This window comes from Lagenorhynchus albirostris, chromosome 6, assembly GCF_949774975.1.
Source record: "Lagenorhynchus albirostris chromosome 6, mLagAlb1.1, whole genome shotgun sequence".
In the NCBI taxonomy this organism is placed as follows: domain Eukaryota; kingdom Metazoa; phylum Chordata; class Mammalia; order Artiodactyla; family Delphinidae; genus Lagenorhynchus; species Lagenorhynchus albirostris.
In genome coordinates this window covers 26930796-26954338 of record NC_083100.1, presented here as the reverse complement: position 1 = coordinate 26954338, position 23543 = coordinate 26930796, and the positions used below count along the sequence as shown (strand labels likewise).

General features: G+C 38.3%; 1 protein-coding gene across 3 annotated transcripts in view; it reads left to right on the top strand.

Moving 5' to 3' along the window:
• The window catches only part of UNC80 (unc-80 homolog, NALCN channel complex subunit), a 238509-nt gene that overhangs the window by 143753 nt on the left and 71213 nt on the right, over positions 1-23543 (top strand). For all 3 annotated transcript variants that reach the window (XM_060151311.1, XM_060151309.1, XM_060151310.1), the window contains 4 exons: positions 7075-7182; positions 8366-8504; positions 21740-21921; positions 22542-22673. In XM_060151311.1, the coding sequence (XP_060007294.1) occupies positions 7075-7182; positions 8366-8504; positions 21740-21921; positions 22542-22673 (561 nt within the window). The remainder of the gene's footprint in view (positions 1-7074; positions 7183-8365; positions 8505-21739; positions 21922-22541; positions 22674-23543) is intronic.

Sequence of the window (23543 nt, the reverse complement as noted above, 5' to 3'; positions counted from 1 at the left end):
CCCAGGCTTATTTCTACAAATAAATATGAACTCAAAGGGGCACTGGTAATAAGTAGGTTGCTGTGGTAGGAAGAATAATGTCCCCCCAAAGGTGTCCGATTTCTAATCCCTGGAACCTGTTGAATATGCTACCTCACCTGGCAAAAGGGATTTTGCCTATGTGAGTAAATTAAGTATCTTATAATGGGGAGATTATCCTGGATTAGCCAAGTGGGCTGAACGTAGTCAGAGGTAGAGATGGAGATGTGATGACAGAAGCAGAGGTCAGAATGATGCAAGGTAGTGAGTCCAGGCGGCCTCTGGAAACTGGAAAGGGCAAGGAAATGGATGATTCCCTAGAGCCTCCAGAAGGAACCCAGCCCTGCCAATTCATTTTAGACTTCTGACCTAGAGAACGGTTAAGATAATAAATTTGTGTTATATTTTTGCCAGGAAGGTTTTAGTGATTTGTTACAGCAGTAATAGGAGACTGATACAGTTATAGCTTAAGAAATAAGCAATAAATGGCCCAACTGTTCACTGATAATAATAGAGTCAAATCAGACTAAAGGAAACTTCTTCAAGAAACTATTACATTTTCTAAGCATTCAGCTGCACTTTCCTGAAAACTGAACAGCTGAACTGGCAGAAGATGAAGACAGTAACCAGGGCTGCCGTGCTTCTGCCAGGGAAGCCCTGAGTTACCCATCTGCCCCTGAACAGGCGTGATGGCCAAGATGCTCTACTGCATGCTGCTGGCCGCCCCTGCAGCTGCTTCTCACAAGTGGATCTGCCAAGAGATTTTTATATAATCCCTATTCATTTCGATGAGCATTCATTGTGCACCTGCTGTTGGCACAATATGAGGCCAGATATTCTTGGAGAAATAAAAAATAATTAAGCAGGAGTAGAGGTTATTTCTGTTGATACTAAAGAGTTTGTGAACCAGGTTTGGTGGGGTGGGAGGATGGCAATAAAATACAAATCAAGCTAGAGAATATAAACAATAACAAAAAATGCACAGTTGAGTTGTATATCAATCTGTAATGCTTTAGCACTCACAAAAGGGATTTATTTAATTATGATTTTTAAAATTTTGAAAGCAATATGGGTATATGGAAGAAATTTTGGCTAATACAAGAGCTCCTAAAGAAAAAAAATATGTATCTCATGCATATCATAAGTGTGCTAATTTGCCTTCTGGAAAATGACCTTTTAGTATTTTCTTCAAAGCATATGTATGAGCGTATAAGGTAGGTATACATCACTGACAAAGTACCTTTTGATTCTTGAAAATCTTGTGCAGGAGATACTCTCCATCACATTTTACAGATGAAAATGTTGAGGTTCAGAAAGATGGGATTGTCCACAGTTCACATCTAAAACAGCTAGACTTTAATTTATAAACATGGAATTTCAAAGTCAGGGCTTTTTCAACTAGACTCTATTGCATCTACCGGTATTCAAACTATACAAATTCTGAGGGGAAATCAGGTGGGGAAACTACATGAACTGCTAAATGATGACATAAACAGAAAAATATGTATGTGTATATATGTTTGTATGTGTATGCATGTACACAGACATGCATTTATGTTTGAGATACATGTATACATTTATGTTTGAGATACATTTATGTTTGAGATATATGTATATATGTTTGTTTGTGTATTCATGTACATAGACATGCATTTATGTTTGAGATACATGTATGTACACACATGTATCTCAAACATAAATGACACTTCATACAAAGAAAACCTATTTTTATTTAGGTAAGTTCTCCTTCATATAAAAACTCCCTTAGCTTTAGAAGAAAACCATATATGTTGAAAATTATAAAAATACGCCAACTAATGTTCATTGTTCACCATACACACGCTGAGATTTCTTACTTCCATACCTTTGCTCCAGCTGTATCTTCACCTGTAATCTACATGTGGCTGAACCTAAACATCCTTCAAGATCCAGCTCAAGTGCTGCCTCCTTCTTTTCTGATCTCCCTAGCATTTACCACTGGGCATACTGCAGGTGGATGATTAATGACATTGTCTATTCCTTCTTCCTCTAAACTACAATGATGGTTTACTTGTGCTTTTCACATCCTTCATTCAATTATTCATTCATTCATTGATCCATCCATCCATGGGTCTATTCAGCACATTTTAAAGAGATTCTGGACCATGCTGAGTCCATACTGTGTTGGGTATAGTAATGGCCAAAGAGATATGGCCCTACCCTTGTAAGATGCACACAGTCTAGTCTAGAGACAGAAATTAATCAAACAAACATCCCAAGTTGATGTACAATTGCAACAACGATAAGCACAGTGAAGGAGAAGCACTCTGTGCTGAGAGATCTTATGAATAAGACTTTGAACCAAGGATGATGGCTGGAGCATGGAGGACCATGGTGCCTGATGAGGCTGCACAAGCAGGTAGAGAGCAGACCAGGTTGAGCCTCTGAGGCCTTGGGAAGGATTTTAGTCTTTATCCTGTGAATAGTGACAAGCACCGAGAGGTTTTTAAGATTGCTCTGCCTGCAAAGTGGGGCTACTTACATCCCTATTTCTCTTCTCACTTAATTATAAAGCTTCTTGAGAACTGAGGCAGTCTTACACATTTTGCATCCTGTGTGATACCTAACAGAGTACCTCACTATGGCAGAGAGACTATAATATTGAGTGAGTGAGTGGGCTATAGAGTTCTATGATGTTTCATGAGTGCCTTTCACCTCTGGCCCGTCCAGGACACTGGCCTGAAGCAGCAGAAAAGGTTACCAACCTTACATGTTGCTTACATTTTTGAAAGGGAAAGTAAAGCAAGAGTATAAGTGTTCCCTAACCCTAACACACTTAAATTAGTCATGCAGGTGGAGAGCTGAAAAGATGTATTGAGTCTTCTGTGATAAACATTTTATTTCCAAAATGCCAGCCTCCTGTTCAAGCTTCTTTTTTATTCTCTCATGATGTTTCCATTTGCCTGTTCCGAATCTGTCACATAAATGAACAATGCCCACATTTTCAGAGCCCAAATGAAAACAGAGTAGGCAATAAATCAAGAATAAAAGCAGTGATTCTGATTAAAATCGAGACTTATGAGCAATTGGTATTTCATTCGTGTTTCCTTTTTAATTGGTTTTTATGGCAGAATATATTTGTGGCAGCTAGTACATTTTGTAACCCTTCTAACTCTGATCAATCTGCTAATCTACATTTCAGTGCTCAGAGACTCCCTGTACATTCTGTTAGACTGTTTTAGTGCACTTCCAAATTTGAGAGGTTTAGATAAGCTATCATTATATATATCACCTTCACCAAAAGGTGAATTCACCAAAGAATTCTTTGAATTTTCCTGTATATCTCTACCTTGTCTAATGCTATGTTCTAAACATAGTAATGTGCAATTAGTGCTTGCTGATGGAAATGGGTGGATAAAACATTTTTTCCTTTCAGCCAAAAAGGGGAGGTAACTAAAAGGTTATATGTACCCCAAAAAAGAAAGGACATAGTGTCCATAAATTTTGTGAAGCCAGTGTAAATGGCAAGAGGCCACCTGATCTCCTGCAGGACTCATATTTTTCTAAAGCTATGGAAAACACAGCTGTGAGGCCAAGACCAAGCCCTAGGTCTTGATTTCATGGGTCAGAATTACTCTTCACTATGATATACATAACTCCTATATCAAAGATGTATGAGACACAAAGGGTCTGGGTTACCTCTGGGGAAATACTATACTTCTATTGGCATGTTTCTTTCCAGAAACATGAGGCAATCCCTTTCCCAAAGAACCCAGTAGGCTGACTCCAATTTTCCCTAATGTTAAATACCTCATTATTTCCACAGTGTTATCATCATTTATGACATGTATTCTCCTTTTCTACTTATCTTGAATTTTCATTTGTTTGCTAGCTGTCTCTCCTGGTAAGATACACTCTCCAGAAGGGTGTATCATGGGGGTTTTGCTCCTCAGCATATCCTCAGAAGTTAGCCCTGTTCCTGGCAAATGGTTATTTCTTAATAAACATACTTGAATTATTAAATGAATAAGTAAAAATTTTACTTAAACTAATTATGTATTATGCCTCCGTTGTCAATAATATTTTGTTGTAATAGAAACCCATTGAAATTTGTTCAAATAATTAGAGTTTCTTCAAAGGATATAGCAGAATCTCATGAAACCAAGGACAGGTGGGAAACACAGTCAAGCCTCAAAGGAATGAGATCCAAAGCAGCTGTCCATCTGAGGGTGGACAGTGTCTCATCTCTGCTTCTTTCTGCATCATCTCTGTCTGCTGACTCATCTCTGTCCCCTGACCAGCAACCCCTGCTTTATTCATCTTGTACTTAGACTGAAGTCTCAAGGTTGCATCATCATTTCTCAGCCCCAGTAACCATCACTAAATGAATCAGACTCGGTCCCCTGATTCCCTAGGACAGGAATTTGATGGGACCAACCCCTCCTCTTTCTGATCCAAACACCGCAAGTGATAATTCCCTGGACAGTTAAAGGATAGGTTTTGCACTACAGATTTTATCTGAAGTTCTACACCATCCCATAGCAAGCATGTCCCAGTATCCCTGCCAGCTCTTGGGACTGTATAATGTCCTCCCACTGACCATAGCTTCCTCTGGTAGATCGACTCAACAATGAATGACATCCTCTATTAGTGATAAATTCTGTCCTTCAGTCTTGGGTTACTAGTTTTGGTTTTCTTTGCAGTCCCTGATTGATGTGTGTTTCCAACCACCGCCTACATCTCACAGTCCAGTGAAATTTCTAACTCTTCAGGAACCACTAATGGTTATAATTATATAATATGGTTATAAATGCCTTCAGAACCAGCCTCCTACTCCATCCATTTTCTTACTCTCTTCTAGCCAAGTTTTACACCACGTTACCAAAGCAAAAAGCAACTGATGATAATGTTGTTAGTCTGAGTCAGGGTCACACCAGTAGAGGACTTTAGGGACCTCACATAGGGTACCCAAGTGCCCATCACACGTGTACCCATCTTTAATACCTGTTTTCAGGCCTGAACAAGTCACTCAAGAAGAGTTCCTAGCCCATCACCCTAGTGTAAAAGCCTTTCCAATTCCCTTCCCTTTCCACTAAAACAAACATCCTAATATCTTGAAGCCAGCAGAACACACCAGGCTTCTTAAAGAAGCATGCCAGGATATTAAATATTTGATATTTGAGAAGCTTGACTTATACCTTCTGTCCCCAGCAGATAGGATTAAACAGAAGCCTACATTTCACAGAGTGTGAGAAACAGACATAAATGTTTGTCCTTTTTCCTCTGAGTATTTTTCTGTATCTGCTTGCTTAAAATTCCTATAAATTAATCAAAAGTATTGTTCAAAGGTAACCCTGAAAAGATAAAGTGTCCAGCCAAAGGAGAAAGCAATAAAATATTTTCAAAATTTAAAAATCAATTTTAAAATAACTCTAACAACCTGGGGAATATTCATCATAAAATCACAGTGAAATGAAATGTTTAAAACTGTGTACCACATATATAGCATCGTCATAGCTTTGCTAAGATGCCTAGGGGGACAAAGGGCTGAAAGGAGCCAAATAATGGCCATCACTGAGTTGAGGATTATAAGGATTTTTATTTTCTTCTTCATAGTTTTTTTGTATTTTCCAGGTTTCTGCAATTTACATTTTTTTATAAATAGAATAAAAGCAGAAAGATGCCACTTTTTAAATACCTTGATTTTTTTACAAAGTCAGATACATCCCTATATTTATATGGAAAATGATTGCCATATATGATTTTAGAAGTTTTCAAATTATATAAAATAAGCATGATATTTATGCTATATTTTGCTTTTACATTCACAGGGGGGAAATAAAGCATTGCAGGATTTCTCTCCCCAGATGATATTTATTCCCAAGCAGGATTTCTCTCCCCAAATGATATGTGTTCCCAAGTATGTGCCTCCACTTTTTTTTTTTAAATCTTTAGAAAACACAGCAAGAGCTCTGATTCATTTGTTTCCAAGTAGATTCGTTTAAGAGTTCATTCCATACTGGTCACATAACAGATGCATTGTCTTGGGTCTTTTTGTCAGAGTTTTGAAAGACTTTCTTGGAACATGCATGTACTTTTTAGATTTGCTTTTTCTTTCAAAATATCTCCATCTATAACACTGTGAAGCTCTGTTCAGAAATTCTTAAGGAGTTCAGTTGTTTTCCCTTGGCACTGAGGGAGAGAGTGTTTCATTGACATGTCACTGGAAAAACAAATGAGCATTTATACTGTGCAAAGGGATGGATTCCCTGTTTGCACAGCCTGGAGTGCAAAAATGGAGGCATCAGGACTCAGGATAAATAAACAAGGGCCTGCCACCACTGGAGCAATCATTCTCCCAGCTGCTCTGTCCACTCCATTCCTTGGCACTTAGAGAGTCAGGGGAAGAAAATGTCTCCTCCGTGTGTATGCAGATGTCAGGCTTATTCTGGACCCCGGTTGAGGGGACAATTTAAAAGAAGAGCTGCTGCCTCCAATAGACAAGTATGGGTTTTTAAACAAACAAACAAACAAAAAAACACTACCTGGATGATGGATGCTATGAACTCGTACTTCGTTGATGAGTCTTTTATCTTTCACTTCCTAACACTCCTCTGTAAAACATTTTCTCTTCCAAATAATCAACTTGTAACATCCAACCCTTTAAAGGGATTATTAGAGAGAGTGGCTTTTAACTGGCAATATTTAAAAAGATTTGTATTTTTAACAGCTTGGTGGAATATAATTAGCCCTGAAATGGAAATCAGGAGATCCTGTCCTTTCCTTATTCTACTAATAACCAGTTTTGCAATTTGGTCAAGCTACTCCACCTCTCTGGGTCCTGGTCTCCTCAGTGGTAAAAGAGGAGTTTGTTGCTAAATACCCCTAAGCTACCTTTTCATTACAAAATTAACTGCTTTTATCACTTTCAGAAAGTGCAGGCCCATAAAAAGTCCTTACTGAAATCATCTGTTGCATTAGAACTAGTTGGTTGTTTGGAGAATTTGGAGGAAAACAGCACTGTTGGGTTTTGAGAGAACACAACACTCTTTGTCACCTATCTTATGTTGTTTCCAGTGCTCAGATAAATCATGCCTGAGGACACCTTCGCTGAAAAAGAGAGTTTCAGATGCCAACCTAGAGGGGAAAAAGGACTCTGGAATGCTGAAATACATCAGACTACAGGTATTGATGCATAGATCAGAAATGTTCATGGAGCAGTAATAAGGAGGGAACTCCAGATATCTTGTTTACTAATGTTTGGGACATACAATGCCAACTGGTACAGTGTTGGCATAGAGGCCCCTCTAATTTGGTGAGCAAGAATGCTACCAAGCATGCAAGGAAAAATCCCTTCTTGCTGGACAGCCAACTTCCATAGAGACAAGGCTTGGGGGGCTTGGCTAGAACCATGCCTCTTCCCACTCTCTCCACTCTAATGGAGCCAGCTTCCCACCAATGTGTGGTAGCGACGCTCATAGGTCTTGGAATGAGACAGTCGGATTTCAAATCCTATACCTGCTGCTCTGGCTCTGGGACCTTGGGCAAGTTAACTTAATTTTTCTCAGTTTTAGTTGCCTAATCTCTAAAATGGGGATTTTAACACTAGACCCATCTCAAAGAATTATTGCATGGATTAAAAAAGATAGTATATTTAGCTACTTATCCAGTGCTTGGCACAGTTATATTGTTATTACAACCTAAACTCTAAATCATAATACATTTCCCAGGGGAAGAGAAAAAAAAAGTTTCATGTTTTTCTAGAAAGTGTTTTAAATGATGGTTAAAGACCTAGACTTGCCCCAAACCTACATTTATCACCAAAATTATTTGAAATAATGGATTAAATGGGGTTTTGTTGGCTAACCTGGAGCAATAACCACAATGTATAATGTTTTGAAGGGAAAATGCCATCCAAGTTCACTGGCTTAGAAAACTAACTTTCTGAATGGGACTCCTTTATAAATTAGAGGCTGATCACAGTTTCCAGTGGAAATCAGCTTCTAACAGGAAGGAAGATAAGATGCTATGAAAGTCCACCAGGACTTTAAACACAAAGATATATTGGCTGGAGTCCTTCTTTCTCACAGAGCTATACTTATTCTACAGTTTATTCCCTAGGTGGTTGCAAATTAATTTTTGTGGTGAAAGTATTATAAAATTAATATGATTTGGGGGTAATTATACATCAACTAATAGGGTGTAAAGCTTATTATACATCATGCCAATAAATACGCTCCCACTTTAGAACGTATTTTATGGTCATTTAAGGAAAGCAGAGAGAGGGGAAGTGACACTTAACACTCTAGAGGAGTACAGCAATCAGTGTCTTCAAAGATTTTACGACATCATTTCCATCTTTTTCCAGGTGATGAGCCTGTCGCCTGCTCCCTTATCTCTGCTAATCAAGGCAGCACCAATTCTGACGGAGGAGATGTATGGAGACATCCAGCCAGCTGCCTGGGAGCTCCTGCTCAGCATGGATGAGCACATGGCAGGGGCAGCAGGTAAAGAAAGACCACCTGGGACTCTGGTCCTGCTGCCACTCATCCCAGCGTCTAAACGAGAGAGAGGCACATTCATTCCATTTTCACCCTTAGGTCAGATTGCTAGCAATGGCTGGACCTCTAGACAGAGCTGTGCACTAAACAGAAACAGGCCTAGGTTCTGTGTGCACCCTTTTCATGTCACTGTATAGTTTGCACAAGGGCAGCACGTCTCTCCCAAGATGTTACCAAATTATAGAGAATGATTTCCCCCAGAACCTACATTTTCACTATATTTCACAAAAGATAAAATTCTTTTTGTGCGTTGTGATTTCCCAGATTGACCATGAACAACCATCATTAATTTTATTAAATCTTATGTGAGTAATAGTCTGTGTTCAAATCACAATATCAAAATAAATTTGTGAAATTTAAGTGACGTGTCCAAAGCCACATAGCTAACAAATGGTAGAGGTAGAATCTGGATTCTTCATCGTTTTCCATTTTTTGTGCATATTCCTTTATTTTATAGTTATTTTAATTGAAAATGCACATGGTTAAAATTCAAATAATATAAGAGTGTGTGAAGTTTAAAAGTATCACCCTCTTTCCCATGACTCCCAGTCCTCTTTCTCAGAGGTGACAATTTTTAAATTTCCCAGGAAACCTCTAGGGTAAACTATGCATATATATATATATATATATATATATATATATATACACCTATGTATGTATATATTACGTTTCCTTTTTCACACAAATAGGACATACCATAAAGACTTCTGCATTTTTATCTAGGAGACTTTTTTAAGAGTTTATTTGAACAAAAATTGATTCCAATCAGGCAGTGCCAAGCTACAAGTGGTTAGGAGCACTCCACCAAGAGTAGCTCAGGGAGAGACTTTTATAGAGAAAAGGCAGAAGCAAAGAAAAGCAATTATTTATTGTCTGTAGCATAAAGCCTAGTTAGCTGTTTGTGATTGATTATCCTTAGCATTTTGATTTGTAACCTTGAGGTGTTTATAGGCATAGATTTTGGTTTGCTTATGTAAGCTGCCGTGGCATTAGAGCCACCTCAGTCTAACGGTCTCCTTTTAAAACAATTTAACAATTTCCTCCTTTTGGTCATCCTCTCATATGTGAAAAGTTGACCAAAAATTAGTATTAATGCCACTCTTTGTCACCATCAGAGTTAAGTTTCTCTTGTCTCATTGTGAAACTCATAGTAGGTTATGATGTCATGTCCATGGAAGAATTGTTTTGCTGTTCATCTCATTGTTCATCTCGTTCCTGTTTCTCCAAGCACAGTAAGACCAGCTAATGTACTGCTGATGGCTGTGAACATGCATTTAAGACCGTTGAGAGAATATAGCACACCACAGAGACTACAGTGATAACTATTAGGAGGATAATATCGAGAGACTGAAGTGTACTCCTTGGCCAGGGCCCCAGTGAACCAAACTAGCTAGTATCAAATAAATCAAAGGATGTACCTGTTTAACCAAGTGGCTTGTTTGTTAATTTTCTGTATTTGCTACAATAGTAGAGATATTGATCAGGGCGCAGCAGGAGACATTTGCTATGGCACATGTTCAGCCAATAACTAATCTAAAGCAATTCTATTATCTAAATTTACCTTGGCAAGAAAATCTTGGGACTTTGGTTGTTCAGCTACGGCCTTAGCAGTAGATTCATCAACAGTTGCCAGAGTTAAGGAGCATTACCTTCCTATGCATTAACAGAGAAAAAAAGCAAGTAGTGAAAAGGCAAAAGGAATAAACATTTCATATTGGTGTTAAAGACCTTGATCTGCAATCTTGGGAGACAGCTGTCTACCACAAGATGCCATCTGCCTCTGGGTAAGAACCTCCTTAGTCAATTTTAATTTTAGGTCTCCAACTGGTATGCAGTTCCAAGAGTTTGGAGAAGCCCTTTTTAACTGAGGGATGTGGACCCAAGGTTCAATTCCATGAAGTTTCCTAAGTAGTTTTAATTGTATATATTGATTAGAATTCTTAATACTTAGAACTGTTTTTTTTCCTAGTGAAACTAAGATGTAAGCAATTGTGGAGTGTCTGTTATACTAGCATTCTGTGAGTTGGCAAATTTATAAATACATTTCATGATTTCTGGAAGTATATTCTTTCTTAGTAAATTTTTCATTGTGGCACAAAACATGTTTAGTAATAAACGCAAATATCTTTAGTGCCTCTGAAAAGGAAGCCAAAAGTAGATAAAGCTATGTTCAGTAATTAATGTTTCAATATTGTATCTTATTTGGAAATGATCTAGATATTCAATGAATATCCAGATCATTTAACTTATCTCAGCATAACTTTAAGGTTTCAAGTTACCAAAAAGATTTTAGAAACTATTTTTAAGTAGACATACCATAAAGCATAATGTTGAAAAATTTATTTATAAACTTTTTACTTTTTTAAAAAGTAAACTTTTATTTACATCTATTTAATTTATTTGTTCTTAACAATTATGTTTAGAATATTCATGAAAATTTCATGAGACATTAAACAGATAACCATCATTTTAAGTTATTTTTCTTTCTGACAAATTCTATAACATGAGTTTATTTGACTTTTAGTAAACCTAGGTAGGATAAAAGTATTATATTTAATTAATTTAATTAATAACTCTAAAGACATACCTATTTTGATTAAACCAACAAACTTAAACCACCTTTTATTTACTGAAGGTTATCCTAGATCAAATGAACTTGAAAAAATTTTTGGTTAGTTTCTGGATTTCTGAGAGTATACTTGATTTATGTAAATGCTTGTTTGTCTTTAAGCCAATTAATAGAGCTCTTTACACATTAATTTTGGCAATACCATCCAAAGGTAGAAAAATATCACACGTCTACAACATACGAACAGAGATATACATAAACATACAGACAGATGCAGAGATCTTATAGCTTTAGTTTTAAAATTTTGGCCATGAGACAGGTATGATAATGCAAAACTGACTAGTTTATAAAAGAACAGTTGGATCTAAATTGTGTTTCTGGCAGATAAAATAAGTTAAGGTTACCTGCTCAGATAGCTAAAACTTTTACTAATATTTGTGGGAAAGACTTTTAAGATTTTTCATTCACTTAATTTCCAAAACAGCTCCCTTCTTTTTCTGATAAGAATTACTTCCATGACGTTTACATTTCCAGAGATGACTTTGGGTTCCTAGAGAAGACCAGGGAGAACGTTTATATCTCAAAGGCACAGAGAAAAGATATAAATTTCTCCAAAAAAGGCTTTTGTTTCCTAAATCCAGTTCTTTTTTAAACAATATCTGCAAGACTTTTGAGATAAATAGGGGAAATTTGGGGATAGGTAAAAAGGATAGGTGGGCTTTGAGTTGTTTCTAGAGCCACATTTCTGTTCTTACAAAGACTTAGTGTGTTAGACAGTTGTTTTTAATTCCTTGAAAGATTGGGTTGCAGCCTGACTATCAAGATGCTGACCCAACCATCCAACTACACTATTCTTAGTTTTCTTCTTTATATCAGGGAGAAGAGCTCTAAGATGGAAATCAAAAGATTCCTGCGTTCTAGAGCTGTGTGTCTTTGGAACGCTGCAGTAAATCCTTCTACAATGGCTTCAGCATGTTTTTCGTTCCCTCTGGGTACATAATTTTATTTTAGGTTAGGGGAGAAGGCCTACAAAATGGTTCCTATCAGGCTCTGAATATCAGCTTCCAATTTGGTCAACTTCTGACTATAGAGCTAATTAAAAAAAAATTTTTTTGTTTTCAAATATCTTGTCAGGTTCGAGCGAGACAAACAGTAAATATTCCTGGCAGTATTGAACTACCCCATGAGCACAACATCCAGAGCCACTCCCAAAGATAGCCAAAAGAAAGAAGGACTTAGACAGTTCCCCTGAGAGCTGGCAATGGGAGGACCCTAGCCACAAATGGAATGTAACCCACATTTCTGCCTGGCTATATTTTTGAGTTCCCCAACCTGATGATTGCCAAGCTAAGTTCTCAGGACAAAAAATGAGATGGACAAGAAGGCAATAGCTGTCCCCGGGAGAGAAAGGATCAATAACCTTTTTTTTTTTTTTTTTGGTTATTTGGAAAGGAAGCGGCAATGTGAAATTTTACCTTCTTCTCTCAACCAGCCACCACAGGTAGGGAGGTCTGGGGGAGCTGACGTTAGTAAAAATTCTTACTCTTTGCCGGCTTCTGCCAGTTTTCCCAGGGTGATGTCTGCAGGCTCCAGAGTGAGGGAGGCATTCCAGTGGGTCTCATCCTGGTCATCAGTAACTGTAAAGGAGGAAATGTAATTTTCCCTCTACCCTTAATAGTGAGTGCCTGGCTGAAATACATTTTCCTCTAGGATAACTCATAAATGAATAGGCTTATCTAAGATGGTTTAAAGTTCTCCACTGTGGCCAATGTAATTCAAGATTATCTTTGGTATAGTTAACCTACTTGTTCCTTAAAAAAAAAAAAAAATTCTGTTCACCTGAGACCTCACACTAGACTCAGTCCAGTTTTAAGTCAGACCCAGTCTGACCCTGGATCCAGTCTGGTTTCTAAATTGGAACCAGTCCATTCCTGAGCCGAGCCCAGTCTGGTTTTTAAGTCTGACTCATTCCCACTCCAGCCGGTTTCTGGACCCAGCATGAGAAAGAAAGGCTCAGATAAAGTCTGCAAGCTCATAATACAAAACCTTCAGTGCTAGGATTTGAGAGGGACTTACCCATGACCTCCAGAGGCAGCGAGAAAGCAGCAAGCTCAAGGTCTCAACAGATACCTATGCTGGGTTGCTCATTGCTCCTGTGGGCTGTTGGGGAGGGTCTCCTTTGGTTCCCTCTTCTGACACCAGAACTGTTAAAAGGTAAACTGAGGCATATTAAAAATTTGAACAAAAATAAATTTGAATTGAGAAATGCCAAACAAGAAGTGGTTAAGAGGTCTCTCTAGGAGACCATTTTTAACATCAGTCTATAAGTTTACCTATTCTTTTTAATGGCTACCAAATATTCCATTGAATGAATGGATATAACAGTTTATTTAACCTGGAAATTTTAGTTGATTCTTGCCTTTTGCTTTTTTTATACTATGCTGCATCAAATGTCTTTGTAAAATGTCTTTGTTCACATTAAGTATCAGATTTTCGCTTCTCTACCAAGTATTTTTCAGAGAGAAGGGCATGCTCCCTAAATATGGGACAGCCATGGATATTTTCATGGACGTTATGAACAGGGAGACTGAGCTTTAAGAAAAGCTAGAAGGAAGAGGAAATAGTGTATGCAAAGCCACATGGGGTGTGGAAATGCACTGGGTTGATTTGGAAAGCCTGAGGAGGAATTGAGACTGGGGTGGCTTTTGTAAAGAGGTTGCTAGTCTGTAATATTAGGCAAGTGAGCAGGTCTCACATTGTAACAGACCTTGAACAACAGGGTTAGGAGTGTGGACTTTCCACTGAACTGTGGTAAACCACTCAGGGGTTCCGAGCCAAAGAGTAATGTTGCATATAGTGTTGAATTATTACCAAGTTTAATGTGGCAGCAATGAGTGGAGTGGCTTGGTGTTAGAAACAGTGATTTTTAGATGACGAGGAGACATATCAGCGGTGATATGACACTAAAGCTAATGAGAAAGGCCATAGCTAGAGAGAAACTTGGGAAAACTTGATGTATGTGGCAGCTGAAGCAATGAGAGAGGATTATTTCCAGGGGAGAAATGATTCCGGGGGAGGATGATTTCTTGGTATAGAGGAGAGGGCTGAGGAATGAACACCAGGCCATTGGCCTTCTCTACCTTCAAAGGACAGGAAGAAGAGCTGACCAGCAAAACCCAGAAAAACGACCAGAAAAGTAGAACTTAAGTAATCTCAAACCATGGAAGTAGAGGAAGATCCTTTTCAAAGAGATTGTTATGAAAGTGTTAAAAACTGAAAGAAAAGAAATGCTGTAAAAATACCACTGGATCTGCTGATTAGTGAGCATTACAAGAAAACTGTTTCAGTAAAGAGATTGAGGTAGAACTCCAACTGCAATGACTTAGAGAGTGACGATGGTGTTTAAAAATTGAGACAGAGTACACTTTAAAGAAAAGTAAAGAAAGGAGAAAAAGTGGAAATTTAAGGAGGTGGTAGGATTAAGAAACAGATTATCAAAAGCTACTGATGACACTAGCTCACATTTGTTCTAGAACTCTGTCATACACAGTATCTTACTTGATCCTCATAACAATGATTGTATAAATGAGCAAAATCCAACTCAGAAGGTTGAAAGGACTTTTAACCAAGTGCTCACAGCTCAGAATTAGCAGACCCAGGAAATCAAACCCAGATCTTTTGACTACAAATAGATGCCCTTTCCATATACCACTTTGCCTCTAAAAAATAAAATATGCTTTAGAATTCTATAGTACTTTTCATGTCACAAAGCACTTTCTCATACGTTATTTTCTTCTAACAACAAATTAGGAGGCAGATATCAGCAGCATCCTCATCCTCATTCTCATCATCATCATTGACATTTTACCAATAGAGAAACAAAGGTTAAGAAGTTAAGAGGCTTGGCCAAGATCAATAGGAGAGAAGTTTCAGAGCTGGGATTTAACCCCAGTTGTTCTAACAATTGCCTGAGCATGTTTTGAGGATCTTGGAAAAAGTACAAGAGAGTTTTTAAATTATATTTTTATGATCAACACTGGCTCCTCCATCTATGCTACAGAGTGTATTTCTTTTCCTTATTATTCATTGACTTCGTAACTTATCATAGCACTGATCTTTCTCTTATTCATATTTGGCTTTCCCCCACAAAAACAACAATGGTATTATGGTTCATGAAGTCTCTTTTGGTTTCTCAGTCCTTCTACCTCTTGGAAGGGTAGATGTTTCTAATAGAGTCTACCTTATGAATGTTATTTTTATTATTTAAAATTTTTAACATCTTTATTGGACTATAATTACTTTACAATGTTGTTTTAGTTGATGTTGTGTAACAAACTGAATCAGCTATACTTATACGTATATCCCCGTATCTCCTCCCTCTTGTGTCTCCCTCCCACCCTCCCTATCTCAACCCTCTAGGTGAACACAAAGCACTGAGCTGATCTCCCTGTGCTATGCAGCTGCTTCCCACTAGCTTTCTATTTTACATTTGGTATTGTATATATATCCATGCCAATCTCTCACTTTGTCTGAGCTTAACCTTCCCCCTCCCTGTGCCCTCAAGTCCATTCTCTATGTCTGCGTCTTTATTCCTGTCCTCCCCCTAGGTTCTTCAGAACCATTTTTGTTTTTTATTTAGATTCCATATATATGTGTCAGCATACGGTATTTGTTATACTCTTTCTGACGTACTTCACTCTGTATGACAGACTCTAGGTCCATCCACCTTACTACAAATAACTCAATTTCGTTTCTTTTTATGACTGAGTACTATTCCATTGATATGTGTGTCACATCTTCTTTATCCATTCATCTGTTGATGGACACTTAGGTTGCTCCCATGTCCTAGCTATTGTAGATAGACCTGCAATGAACATTGTGGCACATGACTCTTTCTGTATTATGGTTTTCTCAGGGTATATGCCTATTAGTGGGATTGCTGGGTCGTATGGTAGTTCTATCTTTAGTTTTTTAAGGAACCGCCATAGTGGCTGTATCAGTTTACATTCCCACCAACAGTGCAAAGAGGGTTCCCTTTTCTCCACACCCTCTCCAGCATTTATTGTTTGTAGATTTTTGATGATGGCCATTCTGACTGGTGTGAGGTGATACCTCATTGTAGTTTTGATTTGCATTTCTCTAATGATTAGTGACATTGAGCATCCTTTCATGTGTTTGTTGGCAATCTGTATGTCTTCTTTGGAGAAATGTGTATTTAAGTCTTCTGCCTATTTTTGGATTGGGTTGTTTGTTTCTTTGCAATTGAGCTGCATGAGCTGCATGTATATTTTGGAGATTAATCCTTTGTCAGTTGGTTCGTTTACAAATATTTTCTCCCATTCTGAGGGTTGTCTTTTCATCTTTTTATGGTTTCCTTTGCTGTGCAAAAGCTTGAAGTTTCATTAGGTCCCATTTGTTTATTTTTGTTTTTATTTCCATTTCTCTAGGAGGTGGGTCCAAAAGGATCTTACTGTGAGTTATGTCATAGAGTGTTCTGCCTATGTTTTCCTCTAAGAGTTTTATAGTGTCTGCCCTTACATTTAGGTCTTTCATCCATTTTGAGTTTATTTTTGTGTATGGTGTTAGGGAGTATTCTAATTTCATTCTTTTACATGTAGCTGTCCAGTTTTCCCAGCACCACTCATGGAAGAGGCTGTCTTTTCTCCATTGTATATTCTTGTCTCCTTCATCAAAGATAAGGTGACCATATGTGCATGGGTTTATCTCTGGGCTTTCTGTCCTGTTCCATTGATCTATATTTCTGTTTTTGTACAAGTACCATACTGTCTTCATTACTGTACTTTTGTAGTATAGTCTGAAGTTAGGGAGCCTGATTCCTCCAGCTCCGTTTTTCTTTCTCAAGATTGCTTTGGCCATTCGGGGTCTTTTGTGTTTCCATATAAATTGTGAAATTTTTTTTCTAGTTCTCTGAAAAATGCCATTGGTAGTTTGATAGAGATTGCATTGAATCTGTAGATTGCTTTGGGTAGTGTAGTCATTTTCACAATGTTGATTCTTCCAGTCCAAGAATATGGTATATCTCTCCATCTGTTTGTATCATCTTTAATTTCTTTCATCAGTTTCTTATAGTTTTCTGCATACAGGTCTTTTGTCTCCTTAGGTAGATTTATTCCTAGGTATTTTATTTATTTTTGTTGCAATGGTAAATGGGAGTGTTTCCTTAATTTCTCTTTAAGATTTTTCATCATTACTGTACTAGAATGCAAGAGATTTCTGTGCATTAATTTTGTATCCTGCTACTTTGCCACATTCATTGATTAGCTCTAGTAGTTTCCTGGTAGCTTCTTTAGGATTCTATATGTATGGTATCATGTCATCAGCAAACAGTGACAGGTTTACTTCTTCTTTTCCAATTTGGATTCCTTTTATTTCTTTTTCTTCTCTGCTGTAGCTAAAACTTCCAAAACTGTGTTGAATAATAGTGGTGAGAGTGGACAACCTTGTCTTCTTCTTGATCTTAGTGGAAACGGTTTCAGTTTTTCACCATTTAGACAATGGTGGCTGTGGGTTTGTCATATATGGCCTTTATGATGTTGAGGTAAGTTCCATCTATGCCTACTTTTTGGAGGGCTTTTATTGTAAATGGGTGTTGAATTTTGTGAAAAGCTCTTTCTGCATCTATTGAGATGATCATATGGTTTTTTCTCCATCAGTTTGTAAATATGATTTATCACATGGATTGATTTGAATATATTGAAGAATCCTTGCATTCCTGGGATAAAACCCACTTGATCATGGTCTATGATCCTTTTAATGTGCTGTTGGATTCTGTTTGCTAGTATTTTGTTGAGGATTTTTGCATCTATGTTCATCAATGATATTGGCCTGTAGTTTTCTTTCTTTCTGACATCTTTGTCTGGTTTTGGTATCAGGGTGGTGATGGTGGTCTCGTAGAATGAGTTTGGGAGTGCTCCTCCCTCTGCTATATTTTGGAAGAGTTTGAGAAGAATAGGTGTTAGCTCTTCTCTAAATGTTTGATAGGATTCGCCTGACAAGCCATCTGATCCTGGACTTTTGTTTGTTGGAAGACTTTTAATCATAGTCTCAATTTCAGTGCTTGTGATTGGTCTGTTTCTATTTTCTATTTCTTCCTGGTTCAGTCTCGGAAGGTTGTGCTTTTCTAAGTATTTGTCCATTTCTTCCAGGTTGTCCATTTTATTGGCATATCGTTACTTGTAGTAATCTCTCATGATCCTCTGCAGTGTCAGTTGTTACTTCTTTTTCATTTCTACTTCTATTGATTTGAGTTTCTACCTTTTTTTCTTGATGAGTCTGGCTAATGCTTTATCAGTTTTGTTTATTTTCTCAAAGAACCAGCTTTTAGTTTTATTGATCTTTGCTATCATTTCCTTCATTTCTTTTTCATTTATTTCTGGTCTGATCTTTATGATTTCTTTCCTTCTGCTAACTTTGGGGTTTTTTTGTTCTTCTTTCTCTAACTGCTTTAGGTGTAAGGTTAGGTTGTTTATTTGAGATGTTTCTTGTTTCTTGATGTAGGATTGTATTGCTGTAAACTCCCCTCTTAAAACTGCTTTTGCTGCATCTCATAGGTTTTGGGTCATCGTGTTTTCATTGTCATTTGCTTCTAGATGTTTTTGATTTCCTCTTTGATTTCTTCAGTGATCTCTTGGTTATTCAGTAGTGTATTTAGTATTTAGTAGTAGCCTCCATGTCTTTGTATTTTTTACAGATTTTTTCCTGTAATTTATATCTAGTCTCATAGCGTTGTGGCCAGAAAAGATATGTGATACGATTTCAGTCTTCTTACATTTACCAAGGCTTGCTTTGTGACCCAAGATATGATCTATCCTGGAGAATGTTCCATGAGCACTTGAGAAGAAAGTGTATTCTGTTGTTTTTGGATGGAATGTCCTATAAATATCAATTAAGTCCATCTTGTTTAATGTATCATTTAAAGCTTGTGTTTCTTTATTTATTTTCATTTTGGATGATCTGTCCATTGGTGAAAGTGAGGTGTTAAAGTCCCCTGCTATGATTGTGTTACTGTCGATTTCCCCTTTTATGGCTGTTAGCATTTGCCTTATGTACTGAGGTGCTCCTATGTTGGGTGCATAAATATGTACAATTGTTATATCTTCTTCTTGGATTGAACCCTTGATCATTATGTAGTGTCCTTCTTTGTCTCTTGTAATAGTCTTAGTTTTAAAGTGTATTTTGTCTGATATGAGAATTGCTACTCCAGCTTTCTTTTGATTTCCATTTGCATGGAATACCTTTTTCCATCCCCTCACTTTCAGTCTGTATGTGTCCCTAGGTCTGAAGTGGGTCTCTTGTAGACAGCATATATATGGGTCTTCTTATTGTATCCATTCAGCCAGTCTATGTCTTTTGGTTGGAGCATTTAATCCATTTATATTTAAGGTAATTATGAATATGTATGTTCTTATTACCATTTTCTTAATTGTTTTGGGTTTGTTATTGTAGGTCTTCTCCTTCTATTGTGTTTCCTACCTAGAGAAGTTTCTTTAGCATTTGTTGTAAAGCTGGTTTGGTGGTGCTATATTCTCTTAGCTTTTACTTCTCTGTAAAGGTTTTAATTTCTCCGTCAAATCTGAATGAGATCCTTGCTGGGTAGAGTAATCTTGATTGTAGGTTTTTGCCTTTCATCACTTTAAATATGTCCTGCCAGTCCCTTCTGGCTTGCAGAGTTTCTGCTGAAAGATCAGCTGTTAACCTTATGGGGATTCCCTTGTATGATATTTGTTGTTTTTCCCTTGCTGCTTTTGATATTTTTTCTTTGTATTTAATTTTTGATTAATATGTGTCTTGGTATGTTTCTCCTTGGATTTATCCTGTATGGGACTCTCTGCACTTCCTGGATTTGAGTGACTATTTTCTTTCCCATATTGTGGAAGTTTTCAACTATAATTTCTTCAAATATTTTCTCAGTCCTTTTCTGTTTCTCTTCTTCTGCGACCTCTATAATTCGAATGTTGTTGCATTTAATGTTGTCCCAGAGGTCTCTGAGACTCTCTTCAATTCTTTTTGTTCTTTTTTCTTTATTCTGCTCTGCAGTAGTTATTTCCACTGTTTTATCTTCCAGGTCACTTATCCATTCTTCTGCCTCAGTTATTCTGCTATTGATTCCTTCTAGAGAATTTTTTAGTTCATTTATTATGTTGCTCATCATTGTTTGTTTGCTCTTTAGTTCTTCTAGGTCCTTGTTAAACGTTTCTTGTATTTTCTCCATTCTATTTCCAAGATTCTGGATCATCTTTACTATCATTACTCTGAATTCTTTTTCAGGTAGACTGCCTATTTCCTCTTCATTTGTTTGGTCTGGTGGGTTTTTACCTTGCTCCTTCATCTGCTGTGTGTTTCTCTGTCTTCTCATTTTGCCTAACTTACTGTGTTTGGGGTCTCCTTTTCACAGGCTGCAGGTTCGTAGTTCCTGTTGTTTTTCGCATCTGCCCACTGTGGGTAAGGTTGGTTTAATGGGTTGTGTGGGCTTCCTGGTGGAGGGGACTGGTGCCTGTGTTCTGGTGGATGAGGCTGGATCTTGTCGTTCTGGTGGTGTTTTTTGGGGATGTCTGTGAACTCATTATGATTTTAGGCAGCCTCTCTGCTAATGGTTGGGGTTGTGTTCCTGTCTTGCTAGTTGTTTGGCGTAGAGTGTCCAGCACTGGAGTTTGCTGATTGTTGAGTGGAGCTTGGTCTTAGCGTTGAGGTTTAGATCTCCGGGAGAGCTTTCACTGTTTGATATTATGTGGGGCTGGGAGGTCTCTGGTGGTCCAGTGTCCTGAACTCGGCTCTTCCACCTACTTGGCTCAGGCCTGACACCTGGACGGAGCACCGAGACCCTTTCAGCCACACGGCAGGCTCTTTATGGCCCTCGTCTCCCTTTCCTCAAGCCACCACACGTCAGCCACTTCTGCGCCCTCAGAGTTTCCCAGTGGCGCCCACTTACTGGATGATGAATGTTATTTTTAATATAACTAATGGAACTGAGACAGTTTTGGGTTTTTTTTTTTGTTTTTTTTGCAGTACGTAGGCCTCTCCCGTTGTGGAGCACAGGCTCCGGACGCACAGGTTCAGCAGCCATGGCTCACGGGCCCAGCCACTCTGTGGCATGTGGGATCCTCCCAGACCGGGGCACGAACCCGTGTCCCCTGCATCGGCAGGCGGACTCTCAACCACTGCGCCACCAGGGAAGCCCACTGAGACAGTTTTAAATAGACGTTTTTATGTACTGTCCTAGGGTTACTCTGAGATGACTCTAGCCATTTCTTAAAAAGGATATTTCAGCTTGTAATTTCCTTTCTTCATTTGCTTCCTCTGGCATCTACTTTTCACTGTGAGCCAAAGGAAACTTTGCTTAGAATGAGTTTTTCTACCGCAATGTCATGCTGTCACAGATCATGCTCGCATCAGATATTAGAAGATTGTGGGAGGCACAAAGGATGAAGTCTGCTTTCCAGGTGCTGAAACAGGCTTTGCTTTTGCCAGCGCTGGTGGCCTGGCTCTATAGCTCAGTAGTCATTTTCAAGAGACAGAAGCAGTTTCCCCAGGAATCATGCAAAATTAAGAGATGCGTAGCTGATGAACTGTCTTTGATGTTGACTGTCTTTAGCGGCCATGTTCCTGTTGTGTGCGGTGAAAGTCCCTGAGGCCGTGTCTGATATGCTGACATCAGAGTTCCACCACCCGGAGACCGTGCAGCGGCTGAACGCTGTCCTTAAGTTCCACACGCTTTGGAGGTTTCGCTATCAGGTCTGGCCCCGGATGGAGGAGGGAGCACAGCAGATTTTTAAGGTGAGGTATACATACGCGGGCCTCTCACTGTTGCGGCCTCTCCCGTTGTGGAGCACAGGCTCCAGACGCACAGACCCAGTGGCCATGGATCACGGGCCCAGCCGCTCCGCAGCATGTGGGATCTTCCTGGACCGGGGCACGAACCCGCGTCCCGTGCATTGGCCGGCGGACTCCCAGCCACTGCGCCACCAGGGAAGCCCGAGATACTTCTTTTTTTCCCTCTCTGATTACATAAGTAAACCTGACTCATATATGAGTGAATTCTTGTCCTTAAAACAAATTGAAATGTAAGAATGTAGAGTAAGAAAATCAAGTTTCTATAAACCTCAAGATTTCAGCACCATTCCCAGAGGTAAGCACATAGAAGTTTGGGGTGTAATCTTCCATACATTTTACTATATAAACACAGATGTTCTTTGGAAGATGGGGTGATTAACACAAATAGAGATCATATAGTTGAAACACTTCATTTTATTAATGAGTAAACTGAGGCCCAGAGACGTTCTTCATGTGCCTTATAACACCCTATGCTCTAAAAGATTATGTCATAATTTTGCTTCAGACTCATTCTGTCTTATTTTCCATCTTACTCACTTCATTCTTCTGATATCAACTAACAGATCCCGCCTCCCAGTATAAACTTCACCCTGCCCTCCCCAGTGCTTGGAATGCCATCTGTCCCGATGTTTGACCCCCCTTGGGTCCCTCAGTGCAGCGGGAGTGTCCAGGACCCCATTAATGAAGACCAGTCTGTGAGTAACAGGCCCTTTCTTTCTAATATCGTCAGACTCCATGGTATACACGTAAGAGAGAACAATGGATGTGTGAGACAGTTGTCATAAGAATGTAATAACAGCACAGAAAATCAACCACAAAAGGCCTTTAGTTCTTGAGATAGGAGGAACTGACATCTGGGGTGAGCATTTGCAGACCTCCAAAAGCCAAAACAGTTTTGTTCCGTAATCATAGAAGCAGCCACCTTATAATAAAAGCTACTAAAAGCATTAGGCATTGGTTTCCTAGCCAAAGGTAGTGCTTTTGCCTCTCTTTATTATAAAACAAACAATTCATTTAACCTACATAAGCTACCCAAAAGTTAATGAGATTGACTCTGGATGAATAAGAAAAAGAACTGAGTTTCCTGCTCTTGCTGTCCTTGTTTGGACCTTAGTCTGTTCTTTACCTTATTGATCATCAGTATCATCATCAGAAACATCACTCTGAGAGCTCAGGTCTTATGCTCTTCTAATACATTACTGCTCTAAGTAATATAATTTATAAATAGTTAAGTTTAGAACCCAGTCTATTTATAAACAAGAACCAAGAATATGTGCCTTTTGAAAAAATAAATCTTCAAAATATGCCTTTTTCACCTGTTGCATAGCATTTTCCTAAATTACAAATAATGTAGAAAATTTGGAAGATAAAGCAAATATAGAAAAAGAACACATCTCTATACACAAATTCATGATTATTTCCTTGCATAATTTCTCACAGGATTTAGGGCAACTGGTATGTGAATATTAAAGATTTCTGATATATCTCACAAAATACCCCAGGATGATTGTACCATTTTACCCTTATATAACACAATAGGAAAATGTCTTTTTTATTCAAATTAA